Genomic DNA, 24,914 nt, shown 5'->3' with positions numbered 1-24,914 from the left:
CTGACCTTTCTGCCCTTGGCTGGAGAGCAGTCCAAGTGTAGGTCAGGAAGAAACATCAGACCTTCTTTTGAAGCCTTTCTGTAAGGCAGGATTTCGTATGTGGTAAAAATGCACCATGGATATTTCCTGGACTTTCTGAGCCACACCTGAGATTTGAGTGAGCACAGGTTCCTTCAGGGAGGGATGTGGGTAGAAACTTCTGCTTCCTCTGTCCCAAGGTTCCCTAATCTACTGCATCTTGTACATCCCAGATGTTCCTGGACACCAGGGTCCCAGGGGTACAGCACTTCTCTCTCATCTTTAGCCTAGGCACTGCAAAGTATTCCTTCACAAAAGTCCCCTTTTGTTTTCATTAGTTATGTGGCCATGTGAAAAAATAATCAGTTAGCCAAAGTGCCATAGTTATCTTAAACACTAAGATCTGCAAGGGCTGCCCTAGCCTTATCTCTCTGAGCATCATCCAGTGTTAACTCTGCCTTACAGGTTAAACACACACCACTTTGGAGATGACTTGCATAAGCACTTTCTGTGTCCAAACTGAGGTTAGAGAGAGGTTCAGCTGGAAGGTTAAGTGTCCAAGGCTGAGCTTGGCAATGTGGTGTGCAACTGATCCTTGGTTGGCTTGTGCAAATGCACTGTCTGAGTGTTTTCCTCCAGAGGAACTGGTGCAGCCACACAAAGATTGTGGTTTTTTGTCCATCTCAACTTGAACTCAGCCTTTCTGTATTGACCTTACCATTTTGGGATAGTGGGTCTTCAGGAATGGTTCTGCACAGAGGGTTTTCTGAGTCTCTTCTTTACCCCGGATTATACTCCAGTTCTCAGAAAATACCTGATCCAACTGACACACAGTTTAAGCCCAACTTTGACCCACCTCAAAATTATAAAGACACAATGGAGTCTGCATTTCCTTATTATCCTCAAATTGAAATTCCCTCACACATTAAAGATGATGCCTTTAATGCATTAAACCTTCCTAGTAAAGAGGCCAGGTCTTGGCAGCTTTGGTGCCCAGTGCCCTGGATCAGTCACTGTTTTCTGTGTCCAGCAAAACCTTTCAGACTGATGTGCAAGAAATGGGGATGTTTTTGCTGTTTTCAAGACAGTTGGAACCTCCTCACTCATGAGTCAGTGGGAACGCAGTGATTGGGCTGCTCTGTTGTAAATGAATGTTACATGTCAAGTCATTATTTGTCCTCTATAAAAGAAAATATTTGTTCCTTGACAAACCGAGGCAGCCCTTTCCCCTTCCTTTCCTCTTTAGCACACTGGATTTTCAAAGCTCTCGCTTTTGGAACATTCTATTTCCAGTCTCGAGAGAGACAAGGTGACGAGCTGTCCTTCCTGATAAAAACCTTGCAGTATTTTTACATTACAGAGTGGCTCTGTTTAGTTTGTGCTATATTTATACCATGGAAAAAAAAAAGAAGCAGAGAAGTCTTTCCCATCCAGTAAGAGAGAAAAATAACTCTGACCATATTATTATGAACAACAAGTTTTTCTTCTACAATGTAATAAATTTATCTGAGCCAGGATTTGTACTGGGAAGGTATTTTCATAATTATGGGGCAGGATGGGACACGAGGTGACTCTTAAGCTGACCTAATTAGAGATGTCTAAAAATAAAGAAGTCGAGCAAAAAAAAAAAAAAAAATTAGATTAATATAAATATATATAAAATCACATGAACAGATACTGTTTTTCCTCTCTTTGCAGATCTGGCAGTTGTTTCCTTCTCATGATCTGATCAGGAAGAGGTGAAGGGGCTCTTTGAGTGCATTTGCAGTTCTGGGCTCTGTTCCTAGGGCACTTTAGGGTCACGTTAGCACACAAATGGCAGATAATAACACACTCAGAGCTTTATTCTTTTCCGTGGGCTCTGGCATGATGAGGTCCAGAGCTGGGAAGAAGTGATATTCCTTTCTCACTGTAGTGCTCACCCTATACAACAGAGAACCTCAATCACTTCTGGGGTGGGTAGGCTCGAATGGCACAATGCTTAAAAATGCCTTGACCTCTAAGGAACTGCCGGGTAAGCAACAGTTCTGTCTGCACAAGGAAGGATGCCTCCTCTCAGTGTCCATTCATGGCTTCCCTGGAAGATTGCTTGAGTACTGTTGATCCCATGAACCTGAGCAACTTAAGTACATGAGAAAGGTCCTTCTCTGCCAACTCCATTTTAAGCTGTTGTCTAAGCAGTATTTCTGCAGATATTTTATGTGTATCGATACTGGATAGGACCAGCAACACAGAGAGCACTTGTTATGATCTTCCAGTGCCACTGAAATATGAAGTGACCCCAAATTTTGGAAGGAGGATAATGATGGTCATGGGAGGGGCTAAGGGGGATATGTTCTGTTTTTAGATTAGAAGATTGTCTGTCTCTGGGTAAAGGCTATTACTGGTGTCTCTGTTCAAGTCAATAGAGAGGCTGTTGTTTCCGCATTTCTCAATGGAAATTTCAAAAGATGCCTTTTATTGCAAATTTGTTTTCTTCATCTCCACAGGCACCTCACACGCACACATCACTTGGCAAGAACATTTCTTTCACTAACGGTATACTGTTACCCCTTCTGGTTCTGACCTTGAATACTAACTATTTCTCTTTCAAGCTAAAGACAGTTGTGATGACCCACCCTTAAGGGGAAGGCAGTCAATAGAGCCTGTTTTGTACAAGTCCTAACATCGTTATTTTTATTTTAGCTTTGAGGATTCTTTGTTCAACCCTCTGACTAAAAAATGTGGTGAGTGAATTTTGTGAAAATTATGTGAAAACAAACAATATGTGAAAATGAAAGTCTATTATAATTATGCTCTTTCTAGCAATTCTTGCAAAATAATAAACACTCAGCACTTCTTATACTGCCAAGAGCCTTATGAACGTGAATTAGCAGTAAGTATCAGGTAATCATTATAATCCCTCTGGTCTGTAACACAGAGAAACTGAAGAAAAACTGTGAAATGACACCAATCTCCCTGCAAGCTGATGGAGGAGCTCTTTGGGGAAGAGGCATTTTCTGCGTCCAGAATTTTTCTGGCTCCTGGCCACTGCCTCGGTACAAATAAAGAATAACAGTGCTTGGACTTCCCATCTTTGCTCATTCTTCTAAGTCTTGGTGCCTCCCATTACATGTGATTTTATCATTAATAACATAAAAAATGTAAGTACTTCCTTGACAATTTCTGTTGGTAATAAGATTGTAATCTGAATGCTCACATCCTTTGAAGCACTCACTGCAGGTACAAATACATGGTTCGCTATCTTGGCAACATTTGTTGCAGTAAGTACTATTTTTAATACTCACATGTGTACTTTGGCTAATAGATTGGTTATTTTATCCTGTGTTTCTCCAGTCACTGCTTTAATACAAAAGATGACCTGATTCAGGTGCTGTATTAACATTTACTTTGTTACATTCATCAAATCAAAAGCAAACCTCTCTCTTTTCATATTACGTATGTTTTACAGCTAAAGATCTGATCTTTCCTGCTATCATCTCTACTTCTGAAGACCAATGCAAAGGAATCCTTTAGCTCTCTGTAATCTCCTTATCATCACTGGTTATTGCTTTTACATTATGATGGTTAAAACCACAATAATGTCTCCCGGAAACTTTCCTCTTCTGAATTACTTGATTGTAGGTTTGATTTTTTTTTTAACCTATAGGTGTTACTTTTCTAGTATACCCATAGTTCTGCTTCTCTGTATTTCTCATGATGTTTTCTGTGGTTTTCTTTTGTCCATTCCACTTGGGCTTGAACCCTATTGTTTTAAAAACAACATGAAACAAATTCTTGTTACTCGTCTTTTAAACCAACTGACTTATTCTTTATTTTATTTTCTCTTTCTTCTCTTTTTGCTCTGTGTAATGAAATGCAGTGGGACTTCAAGAAAATTTAATTCGTCCCAACTTTCCTTCAGGCTGCTTGTGGCTGGAGAAGGGCCCAAACTAAAACTGTAAGGTCAACAACTCTTGCTTCCTGTACCTTCCCCATCTACTGAACAGAGCAGTGTTGAAACTCTGTGCCCAAATCCACATCCAGGCCTTGCTAGTAGTCACTAATTTCATAATGGACTAAAGTAAACTTGGCCTCAGACCAATTCTTTCTTCTAAGATGCTGGCTGTTAGCCTATCTTCATCTGGAATGACTTCCTACGTACCCCCCCTGTACTGCTGAATACAATTGTGCCTGGAATTTGAATAGAAACTCTCTTCCTCCTTAACTTGTGACAGCAAAAATCCACATCATTAAAGAATAAAATGCAAGAGAAAGTGAGATGTAGAAGAAGATCTGGTGTGTGGTGCAGAAGACAATAGCTAAATGTTCCGCTGAGAGCTTTGTCTGGAAGCGTTGTTAAGATTGGGGTACTTATCTCTGATTCTGCCCTCATTTCTGTAGCCACTGAGGGTCCTTGGTGCATGAGACATGAAGCTCTCCCCACATTACAGGTGAAATGGCAGAGCAGTCAGAGAGATCCAGGCTTGTGGGGTCTCAAGAGAGAGGGAGAGGTTTCTTCCTCCTGGTTTTTCCTGGTTGGATTTTGCTAATGAAATCCATCCTAGGGACATGTTAGTGGCTCTCTACAAGCACCTCTGGGCTGTCTGCATGCACTCTAATTCAATGATCCCTTTGCCTGCTTAACAGACGTAGCACCAACATTTTAACCAACATTTCCTGCTTATTTTAAATGTTTGTTCCTTGATGCTGAAAGCCAACCCTACCACTGGCACAGGGATCTGCGCCCACTTCCTCTCTGGCAGCTGCCATCTGGACAGGGGAATATTGCAACCAAAGCAAGAAAGATTATGAGAGCTTCCATGTGCAATCCAGCAAGCCAGAAAGGGCTTCTGTTTCCAGAGCACAAGCAAACAGGCTGTACCAAGTTTAAGTTCGGTGTAAGTATATATAATTTTCAGGCCAGGAGAAGGTCTGTCTGCTCTAGGGAAGCACTGTGACAGGCGTATCAGTTATGAAGTTCATCTACTACGCATTGGATTCAGAGATGATACATCAGAATTTCCTACTTCTGAACAAATCAAGTTTTAGACAGATAGGGAATGCCCTTTTAAAAGATATATGCAAGAAAGAGGAGACTAAAGTGTAGCAGGAATGTGCTGGTGATGTCTTACTGAAAGGGGAGCTCAGTTACCCCAAGAAACAGGGCCTGCTAATTCACTGGGGAAATAAAGATCCCAGAGAGCCTGGGAAAAACAAACAGGTCCTTCTGGGTAGTGAACTATTTTTCAGGATTCTTTGGCAGGCAACCAGCCACTCTGCTTTGTAAGGTCTTGTTCTTCCTTGCAAGGAGGAAAAAAAATAACTTGAAGGGCTCCCGTTTCTTGAATAAGGTCATCATAATGCACTCAAGAAGCCCAGCGCCACTGCTTCTCATTGTGAGAGCTATGGGGTGTAGCTGCACATTACAGGTGCTTGAATAAACAACATTACCACTTTCAGAAGAGGAGAAAATATATAATAGACAAGCCTAATGACTTCAGCTGAGCCAGCTTTTCCCCCACTCTTCACAACCCCCCTTCCCACACCCCAGACAGCCTCCAACCCCATACCACGGCCTGTCTCCAAGTGCGTGACAGCAGAAAAAGGCCTTTTCTCCCACAGGAACAGCTAGTGCGACCCAGATAGGCTGTGGGGAGGTTTAACTCCTTTGCTGGCTGGCCATGTGCCACGTATGATCGCAGCAAGGTTGTGCCACATATGTATTCATTTCCGAAGTGATATATATTTTTTCTTTTACTTACCTTCCCCATTCCAGCATGAGCATGTCCTAGCTTGACCACTACAGGGAAATTCGGAGTTGTGAGCTGAAAGACAAAAGAATAAGCTCCTCATTAGTTATTTCTTTCCAGCCATGGTGCTTTAAATATTTTTCTTCTATTTAGTAGGTTCTATCCCCTTCATGGATGCTGATAGGAAAATAAAAAGAACAAATAAAGTTTGTCTAGGTAGTAGGGCAATAAGCAAATGGTTCTTTACTGGGTTCCACATGATTGGAAATGGAAGCCAGACAGAATTCCTTACATCTTCTACTGTGTGATAGCAGTTTTCCCACCCTGTACATATGGATGTGTGCACTCTCATATGCCTGTAAAACACAGTCACATTTGCAAGCTTGAGTAACTGGACACTTTCAGATGCTGAAAACATCTGAATTGTGAGAAAGACACGGTTTCTTTGTTCTTTACCACACAGACTGCTTTGGCCTTAATAGTGAATGTCCCCCTCCTGTCAGAGGGGAGGTGGGGGATATAAGGAGGGAGTGAACTGAGGCCAACCCTTAGGTGAAACTCACAAAGTCCATCTGTCATAAAGCTTCCTTCTCTCTTCCCTGGAGGTCTGGCAAAGGGAGGGAATTGCATTTTGGCGGATAAGTGGGTCTCCTATTTATTGAAGTTTGAGAATAGGTAAACAAATTGTTCTTGTGCTAATTACCAATTGTCTGTATGGACAGGCAGGCACTACGCCCTAAAGATAGAATGGTGCTGCTGTCTCCATCTGTGGCAGATCACTAAAAATAACAAAATTAGTAATGAACACTGATATGTTTTGCTATTCAGCTGCTTATATAAAGAAATGTCACAGGAGAGGGGAACAGCGAGTGCATGACGTTCTCAAGCAGCCTGTGTCACTTGTGAGGACTTTCTTCAGGCAGAAAGCTTAAGGATTGTCTTCAGACCACAGAAGGGCACACAGCTGCAATAAATCACAGTCCTGTTACAGGCAGGGACCAGCACCACTGCTTTAGAAGAAGAGGCAAGAGACTGATAGATGGCCATCCCGAAGCCAAATAGTTAAGCGTATGTCCAGGCACACGAGTTTGTGCTCTATTTCCCCTTTACCTCTCTAATTCATTGTAAGAGCCTGAAACTTAATTTGCTGCTGGCATAAATGAATTAAATGAAGGACAGCACCTGAGGCTTACTGAAGATAGGTCTAGGGGTGGACCATGCCAGGCCTTTAATGCTGAAAGATGAAAGGTAACCTAGTAGTTAGGGCACACACCTGCTCAGGCTTTGGGAGACGTGGCTCGCTTCCCAGCTCTCTCATCCATACCCCATGCCACTTGTTTGAGCGTTTGCAAGCCCTGGCCTCTGTTCCCTGTTTGTGAGCAGAGGCAGCAGCTGTTCCTACCGCACAGGAAAAACAAACTGCATGCTGTGAGCCCGCCTGACACCCTGGCAAGGAGGCCAAAGAAGTGTGCAGCATAGATAATGTTCTATCACCAGCTCAAAGCAGACAGAGGCAGGAAGCAATGTCTCTTCTGCCCTGTTTGTGTACCCTATGTACGAGTGTTGCTGAGGGAGCTTGGCTTGGGCATGAGGTCTGGGAGTGGGAAGCATCTGTTTTCCTGTATACATGCAAAGAAAGTTTGGGATCCAATAAACAACCCAAGTTTACTATTAGTCTGCAAAATACCACCAGCAATGACAACATGCAGCTCAAACTTCTCCCTTTCTCTTTGCTTCTTGGAAACATGAGCTCAGCTTTCTTAGTAATGCTGGGTCTCATCCCACGTAGGGGTGACCAGCTGGCGCCAGAGCGGGTTGGGGTCACACACGGCTTGGCCTAGGCATAGTGTGTGGGGCTTGGGGTGAGACACAGATCCAGACTCTGAACATGAGATAGCCTCACTGGGAAAGCTGTGGTTTCAGAGTGGCAGAATCTGCCTCTGCCACTGAAACCCCACCAAATTTCCACGTACATGAACCTGGCTTATGGAAGAATCAATGAGAGGCCATGGCACATACAGTGAGCTGCATTATATAATGGGCTTATCTGGTGACAGTGGAGTGCCCTTAGCCTGTGCTGAAGTTGTGTAATCAAAAGCTCTCTATAGTCCACAGGACTAAAGCGACCAGTGTCCACAACCACCCAATAATGGAGCTGGGAAGCCCTTGCTGAAGTGGTGGAAGTGGGCTGAACTCCACTGCAGTCAATGGGGATACTTCCAGCTTCCACCAGTCTTGCTGAGACTCGAGTCCCATTTTTGTTGCTAATAAGGCCAGCCAGCATACTTGGCAAGCACCTAGATGGATAAGGAAGCCGAAGGAAGGGAGAATGTATTATACACACAACTATGACTTCACACACACATGTGGTGAGAAGTTCTGAGGGTGACTGAAGCCACCACAAGGGCAGAACCCTGAGAAGAGTATTTATACATACTTAGTCATCAATTTCCTGTGAAAGAAGATTATTATAATCACAGGATAGCACCACATTTTAATTTAAAAAAAGCATGTTTTTACTGAAATCATGCAAAGAAATATGTCTGTGCCTTTGTGCTTTTTTATGTGTTGTAAGGGCTCTTTTCTCCTGGAAAAATAGTGAAAAACATTTTGATGATTTTAAAATGTGCATGAACTCTTGACAGAATTGTTATAGATGATGCCTGCAGATTTTGGGATGGGACTATAGTGCTGCAGCTAGCTCAGTGATCAGATGCAGGATGTTAGATCATATGTGTAATTTAACCCCTGGAATTAAAATCTTATAAATGTTATCACACAAAACCTTTGAGATGCCAAGGTTTACACATGTGTCTAGAGCTTGGTGTATGTAGAGGCCTGTTAAGAGCCAAACAGGAATTTGAATCCCGAACTAGGAAGTCGTCAAAACCATCTTTGGTAGCAGAGAAGGCAGAGTCATGAAGTTATTTCCAGCTTACATTAATGGCCCAAAGTATATAATTTTAGCCCCTGATTTTTAGGGCTCTGCTCTTTGCGTAGTGTCACTGCAAAGATCACTTGGCAGTTTATCAGTTTTGGCACTGGTGTGTAAAAGTGGGTGCTGGTATGCATACATTAGCCTTTATTTGAAAACATGTGGCTGTAAACTATGACACTTTACCCTCTGACCGTTCTTTCCAACAAGTAATGCAGTTTTCAATACTTCTCGTAAATTTGTTAGTATTTTCTCTACTTATTGCTGGTGGAGCAGTAGAACAGAGCTGTAGCTAAATTGATCTGAAGGTAGGAATCTTAGAAAGGCAATGTTCAAAGCCAGGTTGGACAAGGCCTTGATCAACATGGTCTAGTGGGAGGGGTCCCTGCCCATGGCAGGGGGGGGTGGGACTAGTTGACCTTTAAGGTCCATTCCAACCCCTTAACATTCTATGATTCTGTGAAACCTGATCTAACCCATAAACACAATACTTTCCACTCTTTTGTTTCACTGAGGCCCTCAAGGGAGATGCTGATCTTAAGTCTGTGATTTTGTGTACTGTCCTGTAGTCCATGAACAATGCAGAAGATCTCTTGATTTCCATCTGCTATGTTTAGTTTTATGCATTAGTTCACACTATCTACCTCATTTTATACAATGAACTTTCAGTTTCCACTATTCTTTCTTCTGCAAACCCCTTCCAATCAACGCTAAAATGGATAGTTCTGGCTACAATTACATCGTGGATAATATTAGGAAGGATCTGGGGAGGTGGGAGACAGAGTCATTAAAACTTTGGTCTCTTGGCATCAATGTTGTATTTCCATAGCATCTAGGGTTTTGAACTGGGCCAGAAGGCCCAATAGGACAATGTATTGTAATTTTTGCTCCACCCTTCCCCCAGAAGTAACGTTATGAATTTTTCAAGCTTTTATACTCTAAACCTGATCTTTCTGTTTATTTAGCTGCCTTGTATGATGACAAAGTCTGTTCTGGGTGGGTACTTTATGAATGATGGGAATGTTGTTCGTGCACTTGTGAGCTAATGTTGAAAGTAATGTGTGTGGCACTTCCCTGGTGTCAGTTAAGTTGGAGGAGCAGTGAACATATAACTTCCTGTGAAAGCAAGCAAGCTGATTCAAAACTACAGGAAAATATTGATGTCATGACACGATGTCATTGTGTTTATGGAACTATCTTACTGAAATCCCAAGATTTGCAACATCAGATGGGGATAAACTAACACACTTGATGCAAAGTACTGTGAAGGCAGAGGCCAAAATTTTAGGCAGCAAGCAAGTTTGGGAAGTGGCATAAAGAAGAGGCACAAGTGAGACTGATGATTACAAGGTTTTAGGGGAGACAAAACATTCTAATTTGAAGTGGGTCTCAATGCTGCATTGAGAGCAATTGAGAACAAGGAATGTGTGTAAAGCAAACTTAGATTTAAGATGCTTCAGATGGATGGGCCCTTCATTTTATTCAGCGCTGGAGCTGCAGATAGCAATGAACATAGTGACTAGATGGAGATATTGCATAAATCAATTTGTGCTAGTAAGTGAAGTCAGCAGTGCCTTAGAGGATGAAGATCCTTCAGAGTGGTAAAAAAGTATCCTTTGATTCTATCATTGCTTTAAAAATCACAACACAAAAGAAAAAAAAAGAAAACCCAACAGTAGCATCACTTAATCCCCACATCCTTGAGTAAACAAACCACAAACCAATGTTTCAGGGCTACTAACACTTGCTGTGGTTAGAATGGGTCATGGAAGTGAGTGAAAAAGGTTAAGCACAAACCGGAACATTTTGTCATTAATTCCACCTCTAATGTTGCTTAACTTCTCCTTTATTTGAGACAGGATGTAATTGGGTTCCCATAGTGGAGAATAAGAATGTGAGCATTTGATATTATTCTCATTCGTTTGGAGCTTCAAGTGTGAAAATTATATGAACATATCCAGGCAAGCAGATGCTCAGCAAAAAAAGAACAAACCAAAAATACAGTGTATGTGTACGCACATATGCATGTTTGTATTCACACACACATCTAGCAGTCCTGGTCAATAAATCCCCATTACTGCACCTTAAATCACAGGCAAGTTTTTTAAAGGTTGTTGTGACTGCATGGAAAAGTTCTTTAATTTTTTAATGTATGGTGTTCACTTAGCTGGTATTTTGCAGTGGTGCCTTTAAGGAAGCCTCTTGGCTTTCCTTGTTTGCTAGGAGAGTGAATAAGTTTTCTCAACTCCTTATATTGAAAAACTGTCTAAATATATTTTATGAGATTCAGTGAAAGACAATAAGAAACTCTTGAGTTTCCTCTTCCTCTTGACCTGAACTGTGTGCCTTTTGCTGTATTTTTCTCTGCTTACAAAATTCCATTCCCCACGTAAACACATTGCAAAGGAAGACATGATGAACACTAATTGTTAAGAGGGTGGAGAAATCTCTATGAATATTCTTTTGATAGGTTACCTTTGGAAAAACTGTAGCACTTAAGCTATGGTAAAATATATAAGAAGGAGATAGATGGGAAATAAAATGCTTTATGAATTTATGCTGAAGTCTTCAAAATCATCGCTCTTCCAAGAATCCCTAAGGTTCACAAGACGAAGGCCGACAGATCTCTCTTCACTTGGCAAGCTTGACTGTCCCTTTTTTTGGGAAAACTCTGAATTCTCACTAATTTCAAAATGAGCAGCACGGGGTTTCTTTGGAGAGAAAACTTCCCTAAACTTCGCAGTGGAAAACAACCTTCAGCAACAGGCACTATGGGAGTAATTAGGTCTCACCGAAGCCAATCATTCCCCTGTTACTCCTGGTCTCTAATCTCTCTGTGCGCTCTGCTGGAGGTACTTTCCTGTCACCAAAGGATGAAGTGAATACAGTTCTCCCCCCAGCTTTTATACAATGTTTAGCCATGTACCCTGACTACAAAGCTGGGAGGCTCGCACATGACTCCAAGTGCTCAGCTGTGATTTCACAACCTTCTGCAGTACATTTGAGAGTGGTACACTTATGTCAGCGTAAAATGAGAAGCAGGTCCTGGGCTTATTAGCACATTCATTGAGAAATATCCTCCTGACACAGAAACGGCTCTGAATTGTCTTGTAAAATTCATGCTGTTGTAACTGCCAATGACCCTGCATGGACTTGGCTGGCATCACCATGTCAGATGCTGGCAGGAAGAGGGCCACAAACAATGAGCCATGGATGCTGCCTGGTACAGGGAATGGGATACTGGAATATTTGAAGTACTCTCTGGACTCCTGAAAGCTGGCAATAGATTTCTGTCTCCTTCCTTCTTGACATTCTTCAGCACTGAAGGCTATAGAAATAGCAGCACAGAGAAGCAGGCAGTCACTGTTGGACTTCTTTGAAAGATCCATTTTATTTTTATTCTTCTTTAAAAGCACAGCTAATAATCTTGATAATGCTTCAAGAGGGACTTTGGACATAAAGAAGAATGAGCAGCTTGGAAAGTGTCACCCTGCAGCTGGCATCTCAGGCTATGTCTATACTAGTAAATAGAACAATGACAGAGCAAGGACAATGGCCCTGGTTTGCTTATACTGTTAAATTTTTAGATCAATCTCTGGCATATTCTGGCTCAAGATGAAGAACCTTCTCCCAAACAATTCCCAAGCACAATATGGAACCAGCATAAGTCTGCAGACATGCCTACAGGATACTCTGGAGGCTAGAAGAGTTTGATATCATGGCTGTTGTTGGATCATTCCAGAGTTGCCAGAGAATGAGCCTGGAATTGTATGGTTTGCTGCTGTTAATGTAGCCTCAATCTGTCTCACAGGGTTGAGCAGTATAGTAGTTCTTATCTCACATTATGCCCTATCTTTATATGCTCTCACATTAGTGTTTCATTTAGGTTGCACAGATAAATGGTCTATCACATGCAGCCATATGTCATACCATTCCCAGATGATAATTTCCACTGACTACCTTTTTCAGACTGAATTCATAGTGGGTGCTTTTTTGGCCTACAGCCAGAGATATTTACACCACATTTCTTTTGTCCGCTGACCTGGAAAGTCAAGTATTATCTCACATGGGAAATGTTTGTGCTATGGGCTCAGTTTGTTCTATTTTACAGCCAGATCTTATTTTCAGCATTCTGAGCCCTTAGGCTCATGCAGGAATTCAAATACTTTGCTAATGTGACCTGGCAGCGAGATACACGGCCCCTACTTTTTGTGCTCTGGGACATAAATGCAGGGAGTGTCTCCAGGGTCCTATTCCATGGATTTACATCCTCCATGGGCTGGCTACACATGGAGTTGAACACTGGCAGCAGTTCTTCTGAACCCTAAATTTGTTGTGGCATATTTTGCAGGTGCCTAGAGCAGGTGGGGGCCAAGTATAAGCTCTGTTCTTCCTACATGCTCATTCTTGTGCTTCACAGTTTCAAGCTTCTTTCTCCACATAAAAATCTTCTCTGTTTATCCAGACTAATTTTTGGCTCATGTCAGAGACATTGAGGACATGAAAGGCAGCCATTGTATCCTATGTTTGAATTAGCTCTGTGTCTCTTGAGATTTCTTAGGAACTTTCAAATTACATGGTTTTGGTAGGAGTCAGAAGCTGTAGGAAGGGCTGTATTTCACCATCTCTCCAAATCCAGCATTTGCTTGGAGAAGAAAATAAGGCCCCAAGGTGCAAATTTTATATTTTCAAAGGTTGAAGTGTCATGTTTCAATGATTCTGTGAATGAACAATAATTAAATGAGCAATAATTAACTTTTTTTTTTTTCCTAAATCCAAATTGGACATGGAATGCTTTCGAACTGCAAAAGGGAAGTTTTTCTGACATGCATTTTATTTCTCTGTGTTTCATTCTTGAGGGTTGTTGAGATTTCAACTTTGGGTTAGTTAAAAACCTTGAAACCTCTCAAGAACTGAAAAATACCTTTTCCCACCTAGGCTTCAAGGGCACCCCATGGGTATTTGTCTCCCTCTTGTGGCTCATTCCATGGGATAAGATACAATCCTGCTCCACCTGTTTGCTAAAGCCACTAGAGCTTCCAACGAAGTGGAAGAAACTGTGGGTGACCTGTGCTCCTGTTCGTCTGTGACCTCAGTGCTGAGAGACAACCTAGTTTGATATTAGGAGTCAAAACCAGTAGGGAAATCGAACAAGCTCCACAAAGGACACAGGCAGAGTTATTTTCAGCTGGGACTGACTTCTATTTACGTCTTTTCCAGCTGTAACGAGGAAGGGGCTCCTGAAGTGAAAGCATTCAGAGGAAGACAGAAGAAACCACTGTGTAAATCAGCCTTTTTCATCTCACAACCACCACCTTGGTCAGTGGCATTTTTCCCCTGCTGAGCACACACACTGATGTACCGCAGGCTGCAACAGCCAGGAATGGTGAGAAGCAGGAAGCAGAGAAATTCCTTTTGGAGTAACACATAGACCCTCTTCTTTACTTTGGGCAAGCCTGGAGTGGCAAAGGATGCTGTGGTCTCTGTGAGCCCACTCCTGTTTTGTCTGGAGAGAAAGGGTTTGCCTTTTACTGGAAAAAGAGGTGGAGACTTGAGCTGATTTCATCTGTGAGGCAATATCTTCACTTCTCTGGGATAAATGAGGCAAATGTGAGTTGGTCCACGCCCAGTAAAGGAAGGTATTTGTTTTTCTTCCCAGGGACAGTACTGAGACTGTTGTGGGATCCAGGTAGGATTTTGGAATGTGGGAATGAACCCACATGGAAGTAACTGGGCATGTACCTGAAAGAAGGGCACTGGGTTCACTGAGGAGCTCGTGCTGGGTATTCTGGCTGGGGGAATACCACGCACAGTCAAAGTCTGAAACCAGTCCGGAAAGATGGGTTTCTTTAAAGACTAGTTTCTTAAATATAATTCTACCTCTTTTCTTCCCATCAAACTTCACAACATTAAATTATTTTTCAAAACTAGTTGCTGAAGTCTTTTATTGTGGTCCTGGTTTTAATTCTCATGGAGATAGTGCCAGCACCTCAGTAATGCAGCTACTGAACTTCTCTGTTGAGATTCTGTGCTGCACAAACAGTTGCTATCAAAATACACAGACTGAACTTCAGGGGCACGGGAACACCTCTTAAACAACAACAAGAACAACAAGAACAACAACAACAACAAATCTTTGGACAACAAAGAAAAAAAGTTTGTCTCTCAAAGAAGCTAGATCATACCTTAATCTGTTTAGGATTACTCAAAATCTGCAAAGTAAATCCTAATCTCAAATGTGAGAAACCAAATGGGCTTTCCATTTTCTCTTGTTTTTGTTTCTTAAATTCTGAAATCAAAGACAGTTTTGTATACATTTGTCCTTGTGGGCTTCTCAACTGATTGGTTTTCACCCATCAGTTGTGGGTGGGACAATGAAGAAAATACTCAAAATTTCCCATGCAGGGGTGTTTTGGCTAATTCCATGCTCGGAGAGTAGCAGGTGTCCATGCTATGTGTCTGTGCGCTTTTGGACTTCAGTAGCAAGAATCTCTGATACTAGGCCTTGAGGACAGAGGCCTAGTATTTCATATGCATTTTGTAGACAGCCCTAATTAGCTAAATTAGTTTGTCTGCATCATAAATGTAAAGCAGCGCACACTGGATTGGTCTCTAATTGTGGCATTGCTGTGGTGATGGGTTGCAGATTTCTTTTTTTTTTTTAACTTTCTCATTAGTACTTAGCTTTAGGCATTTGTGAGAAACCACAGCCTCCTAAAGCTCCCACTCCTGTCCTCTTAATTTTGACTCACAAAGTTTTAATGGATGAACAAAAAGCAAAGAAAGCCTTTGGTTCTCATACCATTCAGCAAACCTCCGGCTGGCACTGGCATTGTTTGGGGACCCTTGTGGGGATGAAAGCAAACTCTATACAGATGTGGCCTCTTCTGAGACTGCTCTTTGAGGCCTGTTGATTCTCAGAACAAAAAGCACGTGAGGAGGGTGACTGGCAGGGGATTTCCATGGAGTGCTCTAAGCGAAGTTATTTTAAACTGATCCTGCACCACACAGGACTAGCGATAGTCCTTGGTGGGAGGGGTTCCCAAAAGCACAAATGCTGCTGTGACCCTTTGCATGCAGTGAATTTTTCCGTAACCTCAGTGGGACGGGAGCGAGCACGTCCACTCCACACAGTGGGACACTGTGTGGAGATCCTCTGGGCTGATAGGGTCATGAAGCATATCATGATGCAAGCTCACCAATATGAAGCTGGAAAATGTAGGCCTGGATGAATGTGGTGAAAAAGCCGCACGTAGATGGCTTACGCAGGGACCATTTGGGTGTTTCTGTTCCCAGACCTTTCTAGGGAGGGAGAATGAGGTTAGGCTACGTGAATCTGGCCACTGTGTATTTTTGGACCTTGGTCTCCACCTGTGAGAAGTTAATGGAGTGAAGCCATCTGGTTGGGTATCTCTGTGCCTGCTGTGAAGACATGCTTGCAAGAGCACTTACGACAAATCCTGTCCTTTCTTCCTAAACCCTCACATAGGGAGTTTATGAGGCATGATATGCGAACCCTGCCCCGTGAAAGGATTAACCAGCTCTCGGAAACTGGGTGTGGTAAATGGGATCCCTCCTGAAACAAATCCCACTGTGAGTACAACCACTGATTAAATTGAGGCTTTGGATGGTAAAACTGTAACCGGGGCAGGAAATTTGATTGCGTCCATCAATCCAGCCATCTGACTTCATGTGGCTAATGCTGTCCTGAGCTCATCACTGTGGCGGCACGGCATCGCACACGTAAGGACTGAAGCTCTGGATGCACTGAAGGCAATCGTAGTTAGCTCATCCATTTTGATGAGGCTATGGTTTCTTTTGCAATATCTGGTAAAGAATGTTTATCTCAAATTCCTCTCCTACCCTGAGGTATTTTCACTGTTTTACTGTTTGATGATGTAACTTTTAAGCAATCCTGTGAGGATGTCCTTTAATGCCCAAAGCTGAGGCTTACTGAGAGTAGGAGTACAACTGAGAGGCTGCAGCCAGTCACCCAGCTTATGATGCAAAGTCCCAGGGGGACATGGACCAAAGCTGTCTTGAAGTGTCCTTGCAGCAGGGAGAAGCAAGCTTTTCCAGCAATTTGGAGCAGTGTTGGGAAAGCTCAGAGAGAGGGAGAAGCTGCTGACCCCTTCCTCTCATCTCTTCCGACACATCTGTGAGGTCTCAGATGAGACCACTAAGAAAAGGCTGGGACTCTTCTCTCTGGGGTGGCACATCTCTGTGCCACACCAGCACTGGCCAGGGACCATGGGCCTCATTTACCCTAAAGTTTCCAGGTTGCCAAGGTAATGTTAGGAGACACAAATCGCTTCTATATGTGATTTCATTCTTTTATGCCATAAGCTAATTGCTTCCTTGTACCACAATATGTTCCAGCTGTCGGTCTTTATCTGTTTCTGGGTTTCTTCTGTCACTCTGAAGCATGGGCAATTTAGAAATGGTTCCCACATTTCCTCTTTTACTTCAAAAGAAACAAGAAAACAAAAACACTCTCAGGCAAAGTCTTCCTGCTCTTAACTGTATTTCTCCATGTGAGAGGCTCCAAGATCAAATTCCATAAAATATTACCTATCAAAAGGGTTACTTCACATTCGCTGATGCAGAGCAGAGCTTCTTCTTTGGTGAGGCTGCACACATAGAAGCCCAGACAGAACTGGGACAAGCTAAGCTGTGAATTATGTGACAAAGACAGCTTTAATCTTCAACATGGTGAGACTACTTGTCCAAGCTCACAAAGTCTGGCTTGGGACTGAGAGAGAATGAGGACCCTTCAGTTTGTAAAATTTGATGTGAACCTTCTGTGTCCTCATCAATAGATGACATTAATTACATTGAATTCCTTAGATCCACTGGGCTGTTTCAAGAGGCAGTTAGGTGGTACACAGGACTAGACAGACCAGGGATCAGACTTTCAGAGCTACAAGCAATCCGTGTAGAAGGGAATTAAACGGGTCCTTCTTCTAGAAGCACAGCCTCAAAACATTTCCCAGCACCCAAGGTTATCTTTAATGTGCTTTCAAGATATAAAGTTGTATATCAGGTTTAATATTTTTCAACTGCAAATTGTTATGAAGGAAAGAGAAAATGTATAAGGAGTTGCCCAGAGAGGTGAGTGAACTTGGCAGTGAGATTTAAAGCTGACCTTTGCAAGGTATTAATCACTGGCTAAGCTAACATCTGGCTTGTAACTTCAACAGAAGACAGGATGCTGAGTTTATGGAAAGAGTGAGGGAGAATTTTTCAGTGAATCAGGAGGAAGACAGAAATGGCTGTATGGAATAGATGTGAATTGTTAGGGAGCTGGCTAAATGGGGTGAAGCAGAGGCTACTTGCTTTAATTCAGTGTGAGGGTTATGGGAGGCAGATGTCCATGTACATCCTGATCCTTGGTTCCTCCTGCTCTCCTTTGCTTATAGTTTATTGATGGGAACTACAGACATAAAGAATTAAATACCCAGGTGCAAACTGAACCAGCTCCGAACTTCGGTGACCTTTATTTCAGCCTCATTAGTTTGATCTGTCCTAGTAGAGTCAGCTGGTGGCCAGAACTTTTCTCCCAGGGGATAGCCAGCAAGAGAGGTCTATTGCATGATCATGTTTTTCATAAGCATGGTGAGTTGCATCATGTGGCTTACAATGCTTTTGGGCAAATATATCTAGCAATGAGGAGGGCAGATTTAAACTGTGCAGGAAAAATTTATCATGAATAGGGTTTATACTGACTTTAGATGACATTAGGAAGCCTTAGTGCTACTGCTATCCTCACCAGTTCCTCTCTGTGAACATGATCAGACAAGCCAGTAAAGAATGGGTACTTTGTCTCTTTGGGTCATGCCTGGGACATGGGCCTTTCTGCCAGGTTGGCTATGGGAAGTGTGTCATTTAGTGGAAGTCCATTTGGAGTGTGGGGCCAAAAACTGGCATGTGTTTGGCAATAGTGCAAGGCAGGACTCTTCCTTTTCTGTGAGATAGCAGCCCAAGCCCACCTAGCCAGGCAGTCAAAGCATTGGCACCCTGAGCTCACATGGTGAACCTCGTGTTAGATGTCATTGAAAAGCACTCTGAGTGCTCTCAGAGTTAAGTAACAGTGTAATCCCATCATGCATTAGCTCCTGCTCACTCTCTTTATTGCAAATGTAGCCCAAGTTCCCAGATTTGGAGAAATAAAGGTTTAGATCTAGGGTTCAGTGGAGTTGCTCAGCTTGAGAAAATGATTCAGCTAAAGCCAGCACTGACTGAAAACAGAGGGCAGCTCCTCTGGTAACTGCTACTCTAGTACTGCCAGCTTAGGGCTGAGGTCTTCAAGGCACTATTTTTAATAATAATGGCCAGTCTTCGCGAGCGAAGATTTGGGAGAGGTCATTAACCCTTCCAGCCTGCGCAGTGGATTTTTAGGTGAGACACAGTGTGCGCTGAACTGAGCCCACCCTTTAGTCCTGAGGTTCATCTGCCGGGGCCGAGCAAAGCAATCCACCTAAGAGAAGGTCACTCTAAACAAACCTACATCCTGGGGACCTCACTGCCACTGTCAAGGCACTAGGCATTGTACAAAACCATAATGCAAACATCCAGGCAAAACACAACCAGTGAATAAACAGGAATAAAGGTGCACGTGCGTGGTGGGAAGCTGGTCAGCACAAACGCATATATATCAAGTTGTGATAGAAAATAGTCACTGCTTCTAAGTAGTTATCAGGCTAGTAAGGGGTAGATCCTGCTAGCCCACTGTAGCCTATTTGGAGACTGATTATTTGACAAATGGAGATGTGAGAAACCATCACAGTGAAGCTGGTCCTTCAGCCATTCACATGGCACTGAGTTTTCCCAGGAGTGCCAGCCAAGTGTGCTCAAGCCAGAGTTTCTGTCTTACCTAACTCACAGGCCTGGACCTGATCTGTAGTAAAACTTCTGATGAGATTTCATATGCTCCTTAGCTTAGATGAAGTTTAAGGATGCAATGAAAGAACTAAGCTCTTCTTGAAGGTGAGTTCTTCCAGAATAAAAGCCTAGGGTTTGACAACCTGAGATCAGCATATTTACACTGAAGAAAACTCAGTTTTGAGCATGATCTGACAGAGCTCTGACATTGTCTGTCTGGGTGTGGTGGAAAGTATATTTGTTTGCAAATCCATGCATTGGGAAGGACTTGCAGAGGTGTTTTTTCCTTGGAGACAAGATGACCTATTATCAATATATACAATTATAAATTAAACTTAGAGTATACTATGCTAAATGCTGTGCAAAACATATCCCACTTCAAGCATTTATAGCCAAAACAAAGAAGCTGAAGGAGAATTTTTGTCATTTTGGGAATGAAGAACTGAAACACTGGGAGATTAAGCGACTTGCCGTGAATCAAACAGGCAATCTGTGGCAGAGCCAAGAATAAAATCCAGATCCCACTGAAAAACAAAGAAGCTGAAGGAGAATTTTTGTCATTTTGGGAATGAAGAACTGAAACACTGGGAGATTAAGCGACTTGCCGTGAATCAAACAGGCAATCTGTGGCAGAGCCAAGAATAAAATCCAGATCCCACTGAAGCGACCTAACCAGGAACATCCTTCCCATTGAATAGTTTAATTAACATAAATTAAGCAGCTAGTTGACTCAACATGTTTTTAATTTTATATGTGTACTTCAGAGAACACAATAATTGCATTTTATAATCTAAAAATAAACAAACACATATGTTTGTTAGAAAAACAACAGGCACACAGGAAAAATAATTCATTCTTTTATTATATTTGGTGTGAAGTCCTTCATTAGGACTAAAATTGTTATGTGAAGCGAAGGAAGAAGGCAAAGAACCCTCTCCTTCTGTGCTAGTTTATTAGGATTAAAAATAACCCTTCTTTTAGGTCTGTGCTGTCTGAGTGCCAGGGCTCTGTGTAAACAGAGCCAAACAATGGATTCTTTAAGCACAGATCCTGTCAAATCCACCACATCCTCAGTCAGCTCAGTGATGTTCAGTGAGTAAGAGGCAGAGCTGAGAATTTGCTAGCACCTAACACATACATTTGAAAAGGTCCAAAGATGGAAACAGCCTGGAAAGCACCTGAGCCCTCCTCTATGCTGAACGGGAAGATGAGAGCAAAAAGGATACAATAGCAAATCCCAGTCAAGGGGAAGATGTCTTTTAAACTCAGCAACAAATCTGTCTAGTCTTTGAAGTTGGCTACACCAGGCTTCATTCCCAGACAGCAGGGTGAGCATTCCTCTCTAAAATTAAGCCCCTGGCAATTGCTCCCCCCAAGAATAGGCATGTACTGAGTGTAGGAAAGCTACACATGAGTGACAATAGGATTTAAAGAGCAAGAGAGACAGCAGAACTGATTTAGACCTCATGAGAACGTTCACGTAGCTTTTTCTACATGCAAAACACTTGCATTGAATTAAGCTAAATCAATATAAACCAGCTGGAAAGTGATCAATGGGGGATTGCATTCACAGGCAAACAAGAAATCTTTTTGCAGGGGCTGCCTACCAGTCTAGTGCCACGTAGCCCTGGTCAGCATAGATTTCATGGGGAAAGTCAGAAGGCAACAGCTCTTGTGGTAACCACTCTTGCAACACATGATGCAAGCACAACCTAATGACTGCAGCTACACCCCTCACAGATCGAAGCACATCACCATTCCTGACAATGAGTACTGAGCCTGAGGCAACTGCCCCTTCCGATGAGGATGTATCGGCTGGAGCTCGGTGCTGTGCTAGAAGGCTCATGTATCTCCCCACCAGCCTACAGTACATGCTATACAACTGCATGTTTCATATGTAGATCAGCCTTTACTGTCTTGGGGTCTCTTCTTCAACTTTTTTCCCACAGTTAAAGTGAAACTAGAACCTTTGGCAGACCCCCAGCTTTTGTCTACCAAGCCAAGAAGGCACAACACTCTCTTCCTGTGACATTGCTGCCAATATGACACAAACCCTGCTTTGATTTTCACTGGGGCTATTTTACACACTTTTTTGTCTGTAAGGAATGTCAGGAAAATGTGAGTAATATTTGATGCCCTCAGCTTTATGTCTAAGATTGCACTTTGAAGCAGAAACGTGGCAAAATGGAACCTGGTGGCTGCATCCTCCCAGCCACTGCATCCCTCCCAGGAGAAACTGCTCCTGTTGCACTCCACTTTTCTTCCATGATCAAAGCTTAAAGACATTTATAAGTTCTAGATAGATCCCATTCTTGTGCTCACATTTATGTTACTCATGTCTGAAGAGATGGGAATGAGAGACTGAATAAAGCAGGCTTCTGTCACACTCCTTCAATGAGTTACTTCTCCCCCAACATTAGACACCTATGACTATCATCTACAGCAGCCAGTCTGGACAAACTCTAGTATCAGCAGAGATAAATTGGAGGTTTTGGAGCCTGATTTGTCCAAACTATTTGAGACACATACCTCAGGTTGAGAATAGCTGCTCTACAGTAATGCCTGTATTTCTCCCCACTGATGACAAAGATGTGCTGGTGACCAGGTCAAATATACACCTACATAATACACATCTGCAGGATACATGTCTGCATTTGGTTGAATGAAATTGATTTTGAGCAACACTGTGATGCCCATAGGTAAAAAAATAAAAAAAGCTAAGAAAATTGTCTGAATGGAAGAGTGGAGTCATTGAAACCCTCATCTTACTGGGGCTGATGGTCTCTGGCAGTATGGAGGGTAACTGGAGAAAATTTAAACAGGGCTTGTTGTCTAGTGGCAGATATTGGGGGCCATGGAAAAGCTGCAGCCTGGTTTGATCTGAGGTGCTGGGCAGTGGTCTGTAGTGACTGTGCGTGGAACTGTGGACACTGTGTCCTGCTGACCTCCCCTGCTAGTACGTGGCCCTCAGTGATTGTGGGAAATTATGCTAGGTGACTCTTCAGCTGAATGCTTCTATGGCAGTCAGAGGTAGCTTTATTTTTGACAATAGCTGGTGCTGAAGTACTGGATGTTTCCAATAGTTCTGAATTAACCCTGACATCTGAGGCTCACCAGGATGCTGTATCACAGGAATTCAAAGAATACTGACTTCCAAATAAAAATAAAACATGTGAACTATATGCAATTAAACAGTAAGATAACCAGGGAAAAGTGCAACAGAGTTTGGGATTGTCAGCGGTTTGAGGAGTCAAGCTCCTTGATTTTGAGGAGCTGAGTCTCTAGGAAAATAGCAAACATGGCTGGAACCTAAGGAAAACAGTCAAAATCTACTGCGGGAGCCAGAGTTATTTTTTGGAAATGCCATTGAAATTTGCCACCCAAAGAAAGTTACGTAATTCAGACTAAAGCCTACGTAAGACAGACAGTGCTATGACACCACAGAGGATGTAGGTCATTACAAGACAAGGGACTGGCAGCAGAATAGTGCATTGAGCATGGAGCTGCCATCCTGCACACAGCTCTGCAAACAGCACAAGTCATGACAATGGCTTGTATTTGGAAAAACCTTCAAGGACCACAGTAATTTCTATCACTTTCCAAGACATTGCCCAGCATGGATAAAGAGGACAATAGCAGCACTTCCTTAGATAACACTTCGTGGGACTAGTGAGCAGTGCTGCGGAAGATTAAAGCACTATCATCTAGAAAGCAAATGAGATGCCTGTGCCTTGAACACGGTGCTGGTGCAAGCTGAAGTGTTGCCAGGAATGGTCATGTTAGCATAGAAAGTAAAATTATAGGCAATTGACCATAAACAAGTGAAGATCAGGACTTAGTGCAGTGAGCTAATTCCTATTAGAGTTGTGACTAAACTCATGGGCAATTAGCAAATTGGAAGAAGCACAGTTTATAATCATACCAAGAGAAAAAAATTAGCCACGAATAAAAACATGCCACTCCCTTAATTTCATTAAAGAGGTAACTCACCAAACAGGCAGAAGATCAAAACAACTGAAAAAGAGTTTGAGGATATCTTCCAAGGGAAAGGGAACCTGTTAAGGCTTGTCACATACACTGAAAGCACAGGTTAGTCAAGTGAAAACTCCTATGGCATGGGAACAGTTGGTCAGCTGATGCAGTCTGGCATAAATTCCTTTATGTTGGAGAAATGAGGTATTTATTTCACAGGCAGCCTTACTAGATAGCTATAAAGGTGATGATAGCCATTTTTGCTAGACCTAGTCCACTGGCATAGCTAATTGCTATCACAGCGCTGCCATTTTAGTGGATCTGAGTCTGTGATGAACACAGTATGAGACATTTTATTACTAGTCCAAATTTACACTCCATACAACAGGTTGGTAGGAAGCATCATCAAAATGAGAAACCACCCACTGGAAAAAAGTAAGGAAGTTAATGTGATGTGCATTTAGCATTGTTAAATTACAGGATTGTACAGAAGATCGGTGGTTTGTCAGCTACAAAGATTTCCTTCAGCAAAAATCTGAAGAAGTAAGAATGCCTTAAGTGTTAGAAGCTGATGACACCAAAGCTTGGCATATCTGCAAAGAAACAGATGAGGTAAAATAAACCTTTAAGAACTGAAGTCCTGGAACCATCCACTCCTACATAAAAGCAAAGAAGTTGTAAGCAGTAGCGAGATCTGAAATTGTAGCTTTGAATTCCTGAGGTTGTCATAACAAATGGACATTTTGTCTCTAAAAACATAGGTTACTTATCCAATTTTTGGAAGTGACAGAAGGATGAAGATCACAGGGTCAGCTATGTTGCTCAGGAAGGTCTCAGGCAGGGGATGATCGGAGCTGGCTGGGGCAGCTCTGTCCTAGATTATAGCACAGTAAGAACGAACAAACTCGGAGGTGCTCATCAGTAACTGTGCTTGCATTTTTGCACTGATGGGCATTTTGAGAAGGTCCACACAACTTTAATGGGTACCTCAGAAACACAAAATATTACTTACTGTGCTGTATACATGTATCTGGCATTCTATGGTTTTGTTTGTAAAGATGCATATGGAGGATTGTACTTTTATGAGGCTTTCCAAAAGCTGAAAAGCGCAGGCCCATGTTGTGCACTGATGGATTGAAAATCAGGCCCCAGTGAAATGCACGTCCTTCAGATATGATAGTTCTAAATAATTTCTGAACAACGGTCGCAGCTCATTCAGGAATACTGTTTACAGCCATTGAGTGAGGAAGTACTGTATCAGCTGGCATTCAGGATAAGCATCTCTTGAAGTCAAAATAATTTTGCAATTACTTAGAAACTGATTGTACTTTTGTCACAATACTCATTTGCCAAAAGATCCCATATCAGTCCAGTAC

The 24,914-nt window shown here is 42.4% G+C and overlaps 1 protein-coding gene across 2 annotated transcripts in view; it reads right to left on the bottom strand.

Moving 5' to 3' along the window:
- The window catches only part of SYN3 (synapsin III), a 206,236-nt gene that overhangs the window by 32,770 nt on the left and 148,552 nt on the right, over positions 1 to 24,914 (bottom strand). For both annotated transcript variants that reach the window (XM_027715078.2, XM_027715080.2), the window contains exon 8: positions 5,763 to 5,825. In XM_027715078.2, the coding sequence (XP_027570879.1) occupies positions 5,763 to 5,825 (63 nt within the window). The remainder of the gene's footprint in view (positions 1 to 5,762; positions 5,826 to 24,914) is intronic.

This window comes from Pipra filicauda, unplaced genomic scaffold, assembly GCF_003945595.2.
Source record: "Pipra filicauda isolate LSUMZ 115617 unplaced genomic scaffold, ASM394559v2 scaffold201_size1378038_pilon, whole genome shotgun sequence".
NCBI classification, from domain to species: domain Eukaryota; kingdom Metazoa; phylum Chordata; class Aves; order Passeriformes; family Pipridae; genus Pipra; species Pipra filicauda.
The sequence above is the reverse complement of the archived record's forward strand: the minus strand, read 5'-3'. Positions and strand labels throughout refer to the sequence as shown.